General features: G+C 39.4%; 1 protein-coding gene across 2 annotated transcripts in view; it reads left to right on the top strand.

Moving 5' to 3' along the window:
- Positions 1–17,984, top strand: part of ift80 (intraflagellar transport 80 homolog (Chlamydomonas)) — a 56,813-nt gene that overhangs the window by 4,424 nt on the left and 34,405 nt on the right. Inside the window, exons 3-6 of one of the 2 annotated variants that reach the window (XM_041800742.1) lie at positions 11–88; positions 5,023–5,132; positions 9,194–9,283; positions 9,398–9,535. In XM_041800742.1, coding sequence (XP_041656676.1) covers positions 37–88; positions 5,023–5,132; positions 9,194–9,283; positions 9,398–9,535 — 390 coding nt within the window. In that variant the 5' untranslated portion in view covers positions 11–36. The remainder of the gene's footprint in view (positions 1–10; positions 89–5,022; positions 5,133–9,193; positions 9,284–9,397; positions 9,536–17,984) is intronic. The other variant, XM_041800734.1, reaches the window with a different exon arrangement.

The following is a 17,984-nucleotide window of genomic DNA, read 5'->3' as shown; positions in this document are numbered from 1 at the left end:
TCTTGCACAGTTTAAAGCGGGTCACATCCATAACAGATGCCAGCCAGCAGCAGGAGCCAGTCACTGACCAACCAGCTGAAGGCATTTAGTAAACACAACAAAACATACTGACACCAATTACACCCTTACTGTCTGTCTATATCTCACACATGCAACACACACAAATGTTGATTGCCTTTGGATAGTTTAGCTCAGAGTACCTCTTGTGGCAGACAGGAAAATACAAAAATAATCCTCAAAACAAATCAGGATGTACAGATTTCAAGTGTATCAATGATGGTAGTGTCCTGTTATTAGTATATACAGTTGAAACCAGAAGTTTACATACACTGTATAAAAAGGCACGTAAACTTTTTTTTTCTCACCGTCTAACATTAAATCAGATTAAACTTTTCCTGTTTTTGGTCAATTAGGATTACCAAAATTATTTCTATTTGCTAAATGCCAGAATAATGAGAGAGATCATTTTTTAGACATTTTTTTTATTATTTTCTTGAGAGTCAGAAGTTTACATACACTAAGATTACTATGCCTTTAAACAGTTTGGGAAAGCCCAGATGATGATGTCATGTCTTTGGAAGCCTCTGATAGGTTAATTGACAACATTTGAGTTAATTAGAGGCACACCTGTGGATGTATTTTAAGGCACACCTGAAACACGCTGCTTCTTTGTGTAACATCATGGGAAAATCAAAAGTAATCAGCCAAGATATCAGGAAGAGAATTGTGGACTTGCACAAGTCTGGTTCATCCTTGGGTGCAATTTCCAGATGCCTGAAGGTGCCATGTTCATCTGTTCAAACAATTATACGCAAGTATAAACACCATGTGAATGTCCAGCCATCATACCGCTTAGGAAGGAGACGGGTTCTGTGTCCCAGAGATGAACATGCTTTGGTCTGAAAAGTGCATCTCAACCCAAGAACAAAAGCAAAAGACCTTGTGAAGATGCTGGCTGAAGCTGGTAAGAGTGTGTCATTATCAACAGTCAAACGAGTCCTGTACTGACATGGGCTGAAAGGCCACTCTCCCAGGAAGAAGCCATTACTCCAAAAGAAACATAAAAAAGCCAGATTACAGTTTGCAAATGTACACAGGGACAAAGACCTTAATTTTTGGAGACATGTTCTGTGGTCTGACGAAACTAAAATTGAACTTTTTGGCCATAATGACCATCGTTACACTTGGAGAAAAAAGGGGAAGCTTGCAAGCCTGAGAACACCATCCCAACTATGAAACATGGGGGTGGCAGCATCATGTTGTGGGGTTGTTTTGCTGCAGGAGGGACTAGTGCACTTCACAAAATAGATGGCATCATGAGGAAAGAACATTATGTGGAAATACTGAAGCAACATCTCAAGACATCAGCCAGGAAGTTAAAGCTTGGGCACAAATGGGTTTTCCAAATGGACAACGACCCTAAGCATACTGCAAGACTGGTTACAAAGTGGCTTAAGGATAACAAAGTCAATGTTTTGGAGTGGCCATCACAAAGCCCTGATCTCAATCCCACAGAAAATTTATGGGCAGAGCTGAAAAGGCATGTGTGAGCAAGGCGGCCTACAAACTTGGCTCAGTTACACCAGTTCTGCCAGGAGGAATGGGCTAAAATTCCTGCAAACTATTGTGAGAAGCTTGTGGAAGCATATCCAAAAACATTTGACCCAAGTCATACAGTTTAAAGGCAATACTACCAAATACTAATGAATGTATGTAAACTTCTGACTCTCAAGAAAATAATAAAAAATTGTCTAAAAATGATCTCTCTTATTATTCTGGCATTTAGCCATTATAAATAATTTTGGTAATCCTAATTGACCAAAAACAGGAAAAGTTTAATCTGATTTTAAGTTAGACAGTGAGAAAAAAAAGTTTATGTGCCTTTTTATATAGTGTATGTAAACTTCTGGTTTCAACTGTACATATACGTATGTTAGGCTATGTTGTCCTAGAGGGGAAATAGTTTACATTCCCTTACATGTTGTTTGATTGTATTTTTCACTGTCATTCTACAATGTTAATGATATGATAAAGGGATGCAGAGTATTGGAATTTTGCTGATATATGATATGCGGGTATTTAGAGGTTAATTTTAGCTGATACCATCCTGATGTCTAAATATGTGTTTAAGATGAAAAACTCCCTTATAAGTCCTTATAACATACTTTAAAGCACAAGAATGAAAGAAGGAACACACTTCAGTCCCTAGAACACACTTTAAAGTGGTAGGAATGAGGATGAACAAATAAAGACTTTAGCTGATGTAGGTTTGTTGACCCTGCCTAAAACTCCACAAACTTTATCATACATACAACAGATATTTACAACAGATACAGGCTGATATTACAATATAGGCTGATATAGGTTGTTTGATCCCGCATGTCCACTGGGTGTCAGGAAGTGGGGGACAGCCATTAAGAATGAACGGGAAAGGAGGAAAATGGGTACTTTACAGCTCTAAATGGACCTGTACGCTGGCATTATCATCAGAAAATTTCTACATGTATCGAGTACTATCCCTACACTCTACAAAAAAAGTTATTTTTACCACAGTTTAATTGATTTTCCTGGCATGAAGGCAATACTCAGTCTGGCAGACCTCCTAGTGTATAGCGCCATTTAGATAAGGGAAACAAGAGTCTTAATCAATCAATCAATCTGTATTTGTATGGCACTTTTCATACAAAACAATGCAGCACAAAGTGCTTTACACACAAACAAAATAAAAAAGAAAAAATACACGACTCCACCCTACCCCATTCCTCCCTCCCCCTCCCTGTCCCCTCTTCCCCACCCCATAATCCAAACACAATATTGGCAAGTATATCATATAGCGCTTTGAGTTGTCAGACGTCTAGAAAAGCACTATGCAAGCTCAAATCCATTTGCCAAGTCCATTTTATATTATGAGCAATGGATTCAGTAGAGCAGGAACTTGCGTACAAGACTTAGAGTCTTGTACTGAGCTAAGAGGCTAGCTGAGCCCCTTTAACATATAAAGAATCCTCATACTGTCAGAAACATACTTTTAATTGAAATGATCGCATACCATCAACTGATAAACCTTTTGGGGTAAGCTATCAAGTAATGATGTACCATTCATGAACATGCCTGTACTACAAAATGGCTTTTTATGTGAGCCACATTAGCTAGCTCCCCTTTGAGTGCCAGTTTCCTTTCCTCCATCCTTTGTCTGTGTTGAATCCACATTCAAAAAGCAAAACGGGTACCAAATCAAGATTCTTTTGGGAGTTGAACAAGCAGCTCTCCTGAGCTGAGCCAAATGACCTGGACATCTAAGAGAGATGAATTTCCCATCACAGTGAGCGAGGCTGGAGGTTGGTGAGACAGGCATCAACTGAGGAAATATGGGTAAGATTAGAGTTAATGTGGTAAACCATGGCAAATCTTGACTGAACCAAACCAGACAGCTTTGCTGAAACACAATGTAGACAGGTGTTGTTTCACTACTTTGAGGACACAAAGGTAGTCTAAGAATTGAGAAGGTTTATTTTTTCACACTTTGAATGCTTGGCATCATTTTAAACTGCTCAAAACGTGGCCTCTTTGGTAGTGTTTCTCTTTCAGAAATCACTACTTGCCCCCCAAAGGGGTGTTCTCCACTATTGCGTGATGTCATCTGCAAAGAACCTATAACCCACAGCAAAAATTTTCAAATCTGCAGATACAAATACACTTTTTAGGCTAATGTCTGTTGATACAATATCCCGCCTCTTAATGTTGTGCATCCCTTATATGATAGTGTTAAATCCTGGTGTTTCTGCTTGCCTGCATTTCGCTTTACTGTCAGGCCTTCTTACTTAAACCAAATAGTTTCAATTGACAATTGACAAGGAAGTGTTTTCCTCCCTTCTTGGATATGTGATTGTGCGAACATGTCTGTGTACGTGTTCGGCCTATCAGGATGTGATTGTCTTTAGTACAACCAAAAAACAGAGTTCCAGTTATTAAAAACTCCATAAAGTTTCAAAGTTTTATAGGAAAGGAGTTTTATTAAAAGCCATAAAAAGACTCTTAATGATACATTTCTCTGTCCAGCATTCACATTATGGATGGCTTACTTATTAATTGATTCATCATGCTGTTTGACTTATTAAACTTTTCTTCTCAGATGTGGGACAGAAAAAAAGACAGGGGGATGAAAGTTGGCTTCTTGGGGGAAATGGATGGCACACTGCTGCTGCATGACGGCTGCTGTGGAAAACCTGGCAGGGGAACAGCAAATCAGCCCCACTTTGCAGGAACATTTTTCCTTAGCTGGCTGTTTGGAGAATGAGCTGTTGGGTTACAGGCTTCTCAACAGACACACAGATTTGTAGAACACCTGGAAATGGTAGCTTTGCCACAAATACACAACATCCTCCACATGGCACTCACACCACTGCAGGTGTTGCCTCTCGCCAGAGCCCGTAACTCCTTACACATGCAAGCACATATGTACACTTTCACATATTCTTCTGAGGTACTCTGACACATTTTTAAGAGCGGGAGAGAGAGAGAGCTCTAGGAAGAGGTAAGAAATAAGCAAGCGGGAGGGAGGAACTTGTCTCACCTCCTCATTGCCTTTGTCAGATTTAGATCATGTGACTAGCTGGCATTTGTGAGAAACCACATGCACCTGGAGTGGGGTTAAATGTCAGGCCCTCTCCCCTCCACACGTGCTTAGCCACAAACCAACTCACACACACTTACATTTTCCCTCTCACATTCACACAAAGCACGCGCACACATTTGTGCTTATGTGGAGGAGGTTTGTCAGGTTTTCTCAGCTGCTGTGCCTGAACGCTAAGTGCTGTTCCATAGGCTGAATAAGGTGAGAGCTCTGAGGGAATATGATACCCTCTGTGACGAGGAATCATCACTGCTGTATAGTCCTAGTTTCCTAAGGAGAGGTAATGAAGTCATGCGCTTACAAACTTGATTCCTGTTTTCTTTTCAAGTTCAATCTACTGCTTATTTGTTAAGATTTAAATCACACATCAGTGCTTCTGTATGTTTCAGGTTCTCCTGTGTATTCGGTGGCCTGGGGTCCGGACTCAGACAGAATCCTTTACACATCAGGAAAACAGCTGGTCATCAAGCCTCTGCAGCCTAGCGCCAAAGTCATACAGGTACAATACATTAACTTCACATAATCCCTGAATAATCTGATTCGTGTTTAACTGAGAATAAAAAATGTAAAAGTGAGAATCAGTTATTTTGTTTCTAAATTAGAAACCAAAAATACACAAAACCATTTGTTTTTCATATTTTACTTTTTTTACTATTTGATTTTGATATAGAATTGGTCCTATATTTGTGATCCAATGAAGGAACCATGCTAAGAAAAGCATTTCACATGCACCTCACCAGTGCACACCACTCATTGTAATGCAAAAATATGTTCCTTATAAATTTTTTTTTTTTTTTTTAATTTAATCAGTTATGAGCAATGGGCTGCAGTGTAGAGTTCAGAAGTGGGTTTTTTTTGTTTTGTTTTGTTTTTTTATAGTAACCTTGCAAAGCTGATTTGACCAGACTCCATGTCTGTCCCCAGGCAGATCAGTCCTGCAAAGCTCCAATCTGAAACATTTGTGTCCGGTCAGAAAACAGATGGACCAATCAGCTTCATTTCAGGAGAACGAGTTGCTAGCTATAGGTGTGGTTTGTTTGTATTGCAAGCTGGTAAACGATGTTGACGGGTGTAGTGATTAGCTCAGATGTAGCTATAGTACAGCAGCAGTTTCTAACATTTCTTTATCGCAAGAACTGCTCTGAAAGCTTCTCTTAGCAGAAGAGTTGTATTGCTCTTCTCCTGACCAGCCTGGGCATGAGTTTGCGATAGTTATGAGAGGAGCATTGGTGTACTTTGAGTTAGTACACAATGGCTGCGAGTGTAGTGCTCCGATGTTACGACAGCGACAGTTTATCAGAACTGCACAACTTGTTTTTACTAAAAAGCTTTGCTCGGCTTTGATATTCTCCCTACAGACTTGACCATGAGTTTGTTTCACCAACTGGCTCGACTTCCTTTGCAATAATAGTGACTGCTCTTGAGCTGCACATGCCTGCTACGTTATGCTTTTTCACCCTGATTTGCCCATAATGAGTAGGACACAGAATGTTGATCCAATCACTCGCCAAGATCTTATTTTTTGCCCCCTCCCAAACCCAGACTGCAATGTATATGTGAAACAGTTTAATTGGTGTGTGATGCTAGTTTAACAGTCTTAGTAAATGACATATTTCCTTAAGTAATGGACTGAAAACCTCATGAAACTGATAAAAAACAGGCAATAAACAACTTAATTTTGTGTTGTAGTGTCAAATTTAAAAATAAAACATGAATAACATATTTTTTTTCTTATTTTCTTATATTTGACTCATGGTATTGAAAGAACAAATAACACATAGTTTTGAAAATCAACTTCATTTTCTATTACTGAACATATGACATAGAGCATACTATTTCATGGTGTTTGTGAACAGGCGTAAATATTCTTAACTGAAAATAATGCCTTTTTTACTTTTCTTGTTGAAGGCTGTTACACCCCAGTTATGCCTTAGAACGGTGCTTTAAGTGTGCATATGAAGTTCTGAGTATTTGTTCTTCCCATAAAAGTTCTGATGAATTTATTTAATTTTTTTTTTTTTTTTTATAATTACCACAAATGGATCACAAAGGATGGATCACATCAAACCAAGTTCTAAACATATGAAAGATGTATCTGAAGAGGTCAAGAAGCCAACAGGCTTATACAAGGGACATGACCTTTGTATGAGACAGAAAAAAAACAAATAAGATTTCAACAAGAACACAACTATGCATACACCTATATGTTCACTTTTACACATTCACGTGTATAGTGAAAAAGCAACTACAGCAAACATAGAACTTAACTGATTGAATAAATAACAAATATTAAAACTATAGACAGAGATAAGCATTATTAATTAAATATGATGAAAATTTCCTTTTATAAGTTTGTAAAGATGACGACCTTTAGCATGTCTTTTAGCATTCCATGTTTGTACACCAGGATGTCTAATGGAGCACTGACTATGTTTAGTTTTATAAAAAGAAAGATGAAAATGATCAGCATTTCTGGTATTATAAGAAAAAAATTTGAGTCTAATTCTAAAAAAGTTTAAAAAATAATGATGATGGTAAAGATAAAGACAAGAACATGTATTTATATACGTATATGTATTTATATCTCATGAATGTTTATATCATTAACTAAAAAAAATGTTTAGTATTTTGAAGAGGGGTTTAGAAACTTCTATTAGATTTGAGAAAGTTGTCAACATACAAAACATTTTTGCAGCAAGTAAAAATTAAGAAGGCTGGATGGGTAAGTTATTGCCCCAACTATATTACCATGAATCAAATAGGGATGAATATAGAACAATACAGGGCAAATAAGCAAGTGTTATTTTATAAATGTTGCATTCTTTTTTGTTTTTCTGGCCATTTCGCTCCCAAGACCCATAAAATTGGCTTGTAGATGATGGAACTTTAAAGCAGCTGATGTGTTTGACCCGCAGAATTTGTCCCATATTTTTTTTTTTTTTTTTTTTAAGATTTACTTGTGGCTTTTATATCTTCATCAGATATAGGACAGTAGATTGAATATGATATTGTGGATATTGGGAAGAGAGAGAGGGGAGTGACATTTGGGAAAGGCGACACAGGTTGGACTTGAACCTACACCACCCACTTGGAGGGCTGCAGCACACTCATCATTTGATTACAATATATTTTGATTAACATGACCATGCATGACAGACACTCCACTCAAACCTGTTAGGTGGTTCATCAAAGCAAGATCAAATTGACTTAAAAAATATCTTATTCTGCTATTATTATTCATCTTATTTGCTGTGAAAGCAGTTGTCCTTCAGATGTGTAACGTGCATACAGTGCTTAACAAATTATTAGACCACTCTAACCCTGACCAAAGTAAGGTTTATGCCACAGCTGCCCTAAATTAATAGCATTGGTAATTACCAAAATCATTTTTTATGTTTCTGCAATGGTTAATACACCAATATGTAGAAGCTCTTTAACCCAAATGGTATTTTTAATGCTAGAATATAATCATTATTGTTATCCATGAATTTTCAAATGTACTGATTTACAAAAAAACTGAAAAAATAGTAAAGCACATTAATATTTCTTGATGAATATGTGAAATTATAGTTATTTACTTGCATTCCTGAACAGAAACATGAGTTTTAGTGACTGAATGTTATGCTTGATTAATTTCTGACTTCTCAGAGAAGCCCAGTGAGCCAGCTCAAATTTGGGTGAATTCAGTTTGAAATCCCTCATTCCTGTTCAAAATGGTAAAACGTGAAGAGCTCACTGAAAATGGAAGAGTCCGCATTAAAGCACTTCATGATTCTGGATGGTCACTGAGACAAATATGACAGGTGGTCTAATAAATTTGTTAAGCACTGTATGTGAAAACAGCAGGCAGCTGTTTTGTTCAGTGCTTTTGTCTGGTGGAAGATTTGCAAGATATAAACAGAAGAAATTTAATTTCTTTCCTGTTTTTTTTAATTCCATATGTATCTTTACAAGCACAAATGAAATATATTTCCATATCTTTGTTTCAGTAGCCCAGCTACTGAATCAATGAATGAGAAACACATTAGAGATGTAATTTATCACGGCAGACATGTCAAGTTCCTATTGAAATGCATCATGTGTTTGTGTTTCTTTTTGTCTGTATTTTACATGGTCTTTGCTACTGCACTCTTAGCACACTGTTGCTACATGCATGATCTTTTTATTGGCTATGAGGTGTTTTATGATGAATGACTTCTTCTGCGATCTGTATCTTAATGTGATATTTTTATTTTCTTTGTAGCTTTTGCTTTGGATAAGTGGCCCTATATCCTGACAAAGCTTGGCCCTTGATATTCAAAAATTTAACCTGAGGTTCAAATGCAGTAGATTTATTATGGTAGAAGCTGATATGAAATAACTCAGAAACTTACATTAGTGTGTAAACAAGAGTAAGTGCCCCTCTCTATGGAGCCTGTCCTGCAAAAATGAATGTGGACATGCTTTTTGGGCTCATTACTCTTTGTAAATGGGAGAAGTTATGTATGAATAGCATTGTTTATCTAATTTAAAAAAAGCGATATTTTGTCTCTCTTCCCCTTTTCCTTTGTTTCTCTCAAGTGGAAGGCCCATGACGGCATCATCCTAAAAGTGGACTGGAATTCAGTTAATGATCTCATACTGTCAGGTGGAGAAGACTGCAGATATAAGGTGTGTTAAGTGTACTTTGAGTTTCCCAGGGAGTGTGTTCAATTGCTCTTACTTTTTTTTTTTTTTTTTTTTTTTTTCTTTTTTAATAATTTGAGCCTTGTCCTCCACTAACAGGTATGGGACAGCTATGGCCGTCTGCTTTATTCCTCGTCGTCTCATGACTACCCGGTCACGTCTTTGTCGTGGGCGCCAGATGGAGAGGTGTTTGCGGTGGGATCCTTCAACACTCTGCGGCTCTGTGACAAGACTGGAGTAAGAAATAAAAGCCTTTCACTCTCAGCCAATACCTCACCTGTTCTGGGACTGGTGTGCCTGATGGTGATTCATCTAACAGTATGTGAAGTTAGTCCATCAGGATTTTGCAGCGACTTAGTTGTGTGTTAACTTTACATACCATCTTCAGTTTTGTTTATGTGTCTGTCATAGTGTTAAGTTTTTCTGTCTTATATCCTTCTTTCATTGTTCCTAACCCCCCATTTTCAACCTCATCCGACAATCTGCACTCTGAAGCAGCATTCCCTTTCTAGTCAGTCTTTGGGTTTCAGCTGCACGCATGGTAATCTGTCCCAAGCGTGTTCCAGAAGCACCGCATGGCTGCGGTCTACTCAAGATACATGGCGTGTCTATTTTCAGATCAATGTGCACAAAGCAGACTGACTAAAGCAGGAAGACAGATACGATACCTATATATATCAGCATATCTGATAAACTGAAAATATAAAATGGCCCAGGATTGGTCCACTCCAATTTGGTGTAGGTTAAACTTCACCAGTGCAACATTATCCTTCTGTCTTCTACTTTACCTCTTTGTGAATTTATTCTTTGGAAATAATTATTCTCTTCATGTTGTGGTCTTTCATGGTGAGTCATTAAAAAAGCAGCAATATCTGCTCAGAGTATTGCATATTTTAGATTAATTATTGTTATTTCAATTGTTTTTGAGTATTTTGGATGAAAAAAATCAAGGCTGGGCAATTAATTGAAATTTAGATTAAATCGCAATATATCCTTCCACGATTTTCAAATGGCAGAAGTTGCAATATTCTTTGACCTAAATACATTCCAAAAGACCAGTTTTCATACATTTTTGGAGGCAGAGGTGTCATGCTCAGTATCATGCAAACATTAAGATGTCCATTTTTCAAAGAAAATTTGCAAAAAAATTCTACTTTTCTTGTTTTGGTATGATTCTTTAGAAAATGAGAGACCTGAAATCATCATTCACTTCATTATGTAAGTTTGTATCGAATATGCACATAGTCAGAATAATCAGAATCAGATTTTTTTTCATCATTGTTTAGTCTTAGTTTAATTTACTAAATAAATTGTTAAAATCTTGAAATATTTATTGCTTTTTTGTTGAGAAATACATAATATAAGGAACTTGGAAAAAAATATTGCATTTAAATCACAATCACAATATTGGGGAATAAAAACATAAAATGTTCTGCTCTGTAACAGATGGAGAGTCATTAAAATCCACTCTGGAGTCCTAAATTTGTCCAGAAACTGAGAGTTTCTGATCCAAAATTAATTTCTCAATCTCACCTGCCTCTGCCATTTAGTTTTGAGTTGTATCTTTATTTCTTTCTTTCTGAAGTCACTGACTGAAAGTTTCAATTGTTACCTGTTTCCTTCCTTTTTTGATATATTAACGCATTGGCTAAACAACCAGTGGTTTCAAATCCGTGTAGGTTCTCACTCATCCAGGTCATGGTTATCCAACTCTTGACGAAGAGGGCAACTGGACTTCACTGAGACATATCTAGAGAGTTCTGGAACTGAAGAAGCCTTTTTGAGGAGAGGTGATGCATCGAACCTCAGTCAAGTCCAGTTGCCCCCTTTATGAAGAGTTGGATTTGAGGACGTAGAGTTCTCACACCATTGCCATCATTAAGCAGAGGGAGCCAATCTCATATTAAACAAATCAGACAAACTGTGACACCTGTGTTTCTGATATAAATGGATGAAGACCATTGCCACTGTATATGAAAGAATCCCTATGTAACGCTGCAGCAATAGAAAAGTGCCATGCTCTCATTTTTTATGTTTTTTTCGGGCCTTTTGTCTTCCTTGGATAGGGCATCTGAAGAGAGACAGGAAATATATGGCAAGATGAACACACACAAACATGTACCAAGACCAGAAATCGATCCGGTGACTGGTGCATCGAGGACCAGCCTACCCTGGGCTAAACTGAGTTAAATTGGCACCCAGCCTGCTCTCGTTTTTAAGCAACTGTTGAGAACACCCTTTACAGATGCATACCCTGGACTCCATGTACTTTCCACACATGGCAGGCTTCTGTTTAGTGTGTTTTATTTGTTTATTCTTGTCCACCAACATGACATTTATGCTTTGTGATTCGTCATGTTCTTTCCCTTTAAACATACAGTATCTGTGGCACACTGTCAGCTTTTCCAGTACTGCATGGTTTAGATTTTGTAGCTCATGCTTTCCATACATTGTCCATCTCTGTAAACCACATTAGGCTGTGTGCCACATGTTCTTCTTACCTGGTGCTGATGGTAACTGGAGTTGTAATGAGAAGGGAAATGAGAGAATGATGAATGGTAATTGTTGTTTTATTATTGCTGAACGTTTGGCTGAGAAACTGTATTACTAGTTCCCTCTCTCTGACCTCATGGGACGTTTTGGGCTACTTTGAGTTTTCTCTGAGATGTCAGTGTACTGCCATTTCAGAGCTGTCGTAATGAAAACAAACAGCAAGGGCTGGGTATTTGTGTTGCTGAACACCAGGCATTTCATGCTCCATTTTGATTTAATTAGGATCAAATGGCTTTTTTTCCTGGAGCACTAAAACAAATGGACTGGAGAGAGGTTTCAGCCAACACATATGTCTTTTCCAAAGGGTTAGGTGTGTGTTTTTGAGATGCTACATTAATTTATTGTGCACTGTATGAACACTGACATGGAGACATGGGAAATACCTGATCCTTTACAGTTACTTTTGGTTATCTGCAGCAATCGTTTTTGACAGTGTGATGATAAAATAATTGAAAAGAAGCCTTTCTGCATGAACCAACATATTACACTATTAAAACTATAACAGATGATACTGAGGACAACTTGCTTCTTATTTTTTGTAATGACCCGATTCACCTTACGCCCTCTCATTATGGGTTTGTTTACGCGGTTGGTTTGTTCCATTGTTTTGTCATTGCACCACTTGCTTTGCTGTGGTGTGTCTCGGTTAAGGCAGTGTGATGATGATGATAATTATGATGATTATGGTTCTGCCCTGCTCTAACTGGAGGAAGGGTATGCTTGCCTTCTCCTCCCTTAAGCCCCTCAGAGACAGAGTGTACTGTAGCGTGGCGTGGGAGGCTTGCTCAAGACGAGGATTGGAGGGGGGGTGAAGAGAAACAGAGGGAAAGAAAGAGAAAATCCCTCTCGAAGGTCACTCTATTTGAGCCACTTTCTATGTTTTAATTCAAACACTTTCTCTGCTCATGCAGCAAGTGAGAAATAGTTACACCCGTATGCACACTTCTACTATAATTGCTGTAATCTCATTGTGCTTGTGAGCTTACACACAAACATAAAAGCCACTGACCAGTTAGAGAGACTTTACCTGTGCTGTCACTATGGTTTGTTTGCAGTGCAGAAAGGGTTAAGCAGTGCGAAGAGTCTTTTCAGTTACTAGCGTGACTAATGGGAAGGAGTTTCATTCTGTATCTGCTACAATGAAACCTTGCACTTTAACGTATTGCTGCTGGCTCAGCAGGATCAGCCCCGCGCATTTAACCCCTTCACCTCCCCGTCCAGCTCGGCTCGCCTCTTGTCCCAAACTCTCTCTCTCCAACTCTTCACTTTTTTTCTTCCCCCACATTTTCTCCTTCTACGCACCAAAGGGTAGATGCCGCGTGTTACCCCCCTCATTATCACCATGGAGGGAGGGGGAATGCTTACTTGCACACTGACACACAAAGTTTATGTCAAAGCAAGAGTGCAGAAAAAAAAAAATTTTTTAGGCTCCCATAAACCCTTAGACTAAACACAAGTTTTCAGTTCCTGTTTTTCCAAAACGCATCAATATTTAGCTGATAATAAATACATTATTAGGTTATTAATCCATATTTGATTATTTTTTTGTTGCGATATAGTGGTGTCCTTATGTATGGAGTGCATTTTCTTCTCACAGGAGCTTTAACAGGACACAAGGCACAAAGAGGTTCACTGTCCTTTTTACAAGATTTGGGAGAGACAATAAGTCAGTGTCTGTCTGTGTGCCTGCTATAGTATATGCATGTGCCCACATGCCTGTGTGTGTGTCTGTGTGTATGTGTGCACAACCATTGCCGTGCAAATGTGCCTGCGAGACAGCAGTCTATTTACGAGGCGCTGCAGCTGGTGTCTAGCGTCTGGACCCTGTCACGATCCCTGACACTGTCACTGGCTAACAAGTAGGACTCATTGTGCCAGGCCAGCACCCTCTCGCTTCTTTTTCTCTGCTTCCCTCCTTTCCCCCCCTTCTCTTCCCACTGTACACTCATGCTCTGATATATATTGATATAATAGCTAGCAGCTTGTTTTTCTTTTTTTTAATACTTTGCACAACATTCTTTTTACAACTTGTATGGCTTGTACGTTAATATATTAATCTGTTGTAGGGCTGGGTGATGTGACTGAAAATTATAGCACAATATTTTTACCATTTACAGTAACTGTATAATATTGCAGTATTTATAAAAATTAAAAGAGACAACACATTTAAATGTATATTCAGATGTTACAACCCCCCTTCTTCCCCTAAAAGAAGCCTGTTAGGGTGTACCCAACACACGACTGAGCATAAATATCACAGCAAAATGTTTTAATAAGTCTCCAAGTCTTCAGGTCCTGCTGAGCCAGTCAAACACAGTAATACCATGGTAAGCAAACCAGTTTCTGATACTTTTTGCTTCACTGTAGGTAGGTGCCAAGTCCTGCTGGTAAAGGAAATCAGTATCTCCATAAAGCTTCTCAGCATATGGAAGCACAAAGTGCTCTAAAATCTCCTGATAGACGGTTGATAGCTTTGACTCTGGACTTGATAAAGCACAGTGGACCAACATCAGCAGATGACATGGTACCTCAAACCATCACTGACTGGAAACTGAAAACACTGGACCTCGAGCACCACCTAACCCTAACCCTAACCCTAACCCTATCCTCCAGACTCTGGCACCTTGATTTCTAAATGAAATGCAAAATTTATTTTCATCTGAAAACAAGACTTTGGACCAGTATGTATAGATCCCATTCTTTTTGTCCTTAGTTCAGGATTGGCTCAACACTAGGACCATGACACTTGTAGCCAATTTCCTGGACCTGTATGTGTGTGGCTGCTCTTGATCCACTGACTCCTCTAAGTTCTTGAATCTGCTTTGTTTGACAATCCTCTGAAAGCTGAGTTCATCCTTGTTGCTTGTGCACATTTTCTTACCACACTTAGAGATAGAGACTCTGAGAAAAGCCTGCTCTTTCAGCAGTGACCTTCTGTGGTTTAACCTGCTTGTGGAGGGTATCGGTGACAGTTTCCAAACATCTCTCAGGTCAGCAGTCGTCCCCATGATTGTGGTTGTGTATACTGAACCAAAGTAAGAGAATGAAGGCTTAATGCATATGCATTAAAACCGGTTATGACTATATTTCAAAAATTAATTCTGTGCAGGAATTTTACGGGTGATGGCACTGATAGCGGTTTACCGCCCACCACAATCTGTTGCAAAACTTTTTAACAGGACAGACTCCTGGGCATTTTTCCATGGGCTGACAGAAGTTTGACTTATCACTTAAAGTCATCTAATCAGGACACAGTCATTGTCAAGAGGGTTTTAACAAAACTCCAAGGCCAGGATTTGTTCTTATTTCTCTCTTTTTCCTCTTGGTTTGATGCTCTCTCAAGTCTCACAGACATCTGAACAGAAAGCAGACTGGTATCAAAACTACGCCTGTGCCTTGGTGTGTGACATCACATCGCATTGTGGCAAAAGTTGAGCCTGGGTCAACTTTTTCCAGTCTGGTTTCATTCAGACAAACAAGCAGCCTGTGTTTTTTCATGTGAGACTAATGTCGATCTGATCGTCGCCCAAGACCCAGGCCTCATTGAACTTAATGATTACTCCTCCACTTCTTGTCTACTGAAGACGTGGCTGAGCCTAGCTGAGGGTTGATCCAGGTTCCTGTCACATTCCTGCTGATAAGCCAGTGTGCATCTCCCCTCCAACTACTCTACTTTCAAATCTTCCAGTTATTAGTTACCACAGGCTTGGTTAGAATCCTCAGATTGTTAAAATGTTTAGCAGAAGTGAGGCAGATACCTAAAGTTTGCAGACATCCATGTCATGTGCTATTCCTGAATTTTGTCTCACCTTGATAAGAGAAGAGCAGCTGTCCTCCCAAAGTTTGCACGATTGGACTCATAAATATAATATTGAATTTATTACTTATAATGTGTGATATTTCTTTAAGACTAGAGGTTGTAGGAGCTTTTTTCAACTTTCAGTTACAGCCTGCTGTTTTGAATGACAATCAGGGATTTATTATAGTTGTCATTTTGTGCCATCTGTCTGTCCATCCCAAATACGGTCTGTAAATTGTTCTGTATGAACTAAAGTGGGAGATTAAGTTAATTTTTCCTTCCTCTATGTCTGTGAGGAGTGCTCTTATTTTTTTTAAATCTATTCCTGTTTGAGTACAGTTAGAGAATTCCTCTATAGCTTTCCTCCTTTCACTGCACATGCCTCCCTCCTCCCTGTGTCAGGGTGTGTTGGACTAACTCGTGCTTATCAGTGCTCCCCCTCTTGGCTCCCTCATGCCTTCCCTAGAGCCCTCTTTACCTCCTTTTTTTCTGTTTGAGTCCAGGGGGGTCTCCTTAGGGTCTTTGTGAGCCTTGCTCAGCACTGCCACTCTGGGAATGGGTCCATGTCCAGCTGGAATCACCATCGCTCCCCTCTCTCTCTCTCTCTTTTTCTCTCCCTCTTTAACGTGCAGCCTTACTTTCTATAGGCCTTTGTGTACTATCCTTATAGCTGCCAAACATTATTTTCTCTCAGAGAGTCTATCACTCTTGACTGTCCGATAGTCTGCCAGTCTTCTCGTGGTCTCTTTTTTTTTTGTTCTTTTCAAAGCCACAGACACTCATGCCACCTCCTCTCCTCTTTGCCAGGCTTTAGGCTTGCCTGTCTCCTCAGTGAGTCCGTCCAACAACCCCCCCCTCTATCATTAGGAGGCATATACAGTACCTGAGCCTGTGCTGGCAGTCTGCTGCCAACCACTGGCCCTCCAACATCTGGAAACTGCCGCTGCTGGAAGAGAATAAAACAGCCCTGAGTTCTGGTCCTGATCGTGAACCACTGTTAGTGGAGCATGAAAAGGCAAAAGAAACCACTGTAGATTTATTAGACTGCAACTCTTTATCAGCTCTAATCACATGAGAAGGGAACGTTTAGTCTGTATAGTTGAGAAGATAAAGAAAACGTAACAGAGAGCAAACTGAGCAGAATTAAGAGTTGCAAATGCAGGGGATGTTTTAAAAAAAAGAGCAGAGAGGAGGGTAACACAGTAATGAAAAGTTTGTCAAAGTGATATTACTGGCAGAAGTCTGACGAAGAGAGAGCACGTGCACACAAAAAATTAAAGATGGTGAGCAAGGGTTTAAAAAAAGACGAGTAAGTTTGAGAGTATGTCAGAGAGAGAGAGAGAGAGAGAGAGAGAGAGAGGAGCATTGTCAAACAAAGAGAGTCCTGAGTCAGCAGCAGAGCAGTTTTCTCCCCAGGCAACTGGGCTGGGCTACTCCTCTCTCTCTCTCTCTCTCTCTCTCTCTCTCTCTCTCTCTCTCTCTCTCTCTCTCTCTCTCTCTCTCTCTCTCTCTCTCTCTCCCTCCCCACTTGCTTTTACCCCTCCCTCCCTTCCCTCCGTCCTCTTACAAATCTGTGCTTTTGCATGCTATTTCTTGCTCTCTGCACTCTCCCTCTCTGTTCTCCCGCTGTTGTAAGCCTGCCGCCTCTTTACACAGTGAAAAAGACCACAAGTTCTGAAAAGGGCAATGGGGGTCTATATCATCCTCAACTCTCTTCCTGTTCTCTCTTGGAAGATTATCAATTATTTCTTTTAACACACTTTTAATGAGGTTGCCAGGCTTGTTGAAGCTTATTTTAAAGATGCAGAACTTACATGTAGACTTAACCTATCATCCTGAGGAGCTCATTAGTTTCCCTTTCCTGCAAGGATAATGGTTTCTCCTTTGTATTTCAGCTCCTTTTGTGCCGATCAGACTTTGGTTTTCCGTGTTGCTGACTTATTTTGGCACACTTTGTGGAACCGTGTTTAGAAAGGTCGATCTTGCAGATGATTGACCCCAATTTTTAAGAATGTGTTTGAGAGAGCTGGTGCCTGTCTGTGTAAAGTGGGTTAGAGTTAAAGGCACTTGTTGACATGGTAATACTTTTACACCTCTCCAGAGTTCGGCTAAAGGCTCGCCTTGTTGGAAACCAAAAAGGAGGGGAGCATGAAAAAGAGCTGAGAAAAGAGAGCAGTTGGAGGGGTGGGGGGCGGGGTAGTGTGGAACTGTCCAATATATCCTGTAAAGTTGGCCTAGGCAGTGAGGCTTGGAGGATTGGTCTCCATAAAAGACAGTGGTTTCTCTTTTCCTCAAGTCTCTCTCTTTCTCTTTTTTTTTTTCTTCACTTCTCCA

This window comes from Cheilinus undulatus, linkage group 2 (genome assembly GCF_018320785.1).
Source record: "Cheilinus undulatus linkage group 2, ASM1832078v1, whole genome shotgun sequence".
Lineage (NCBI taxonomy): Eukaryota > Metazoa > Chordata > Actinopteri > Labriformes > Labridae > Cheilinus > Cheilinus undulatus.
This window is presented reverse-complemented; position numbering and strand designations above follow the sequence as displayed.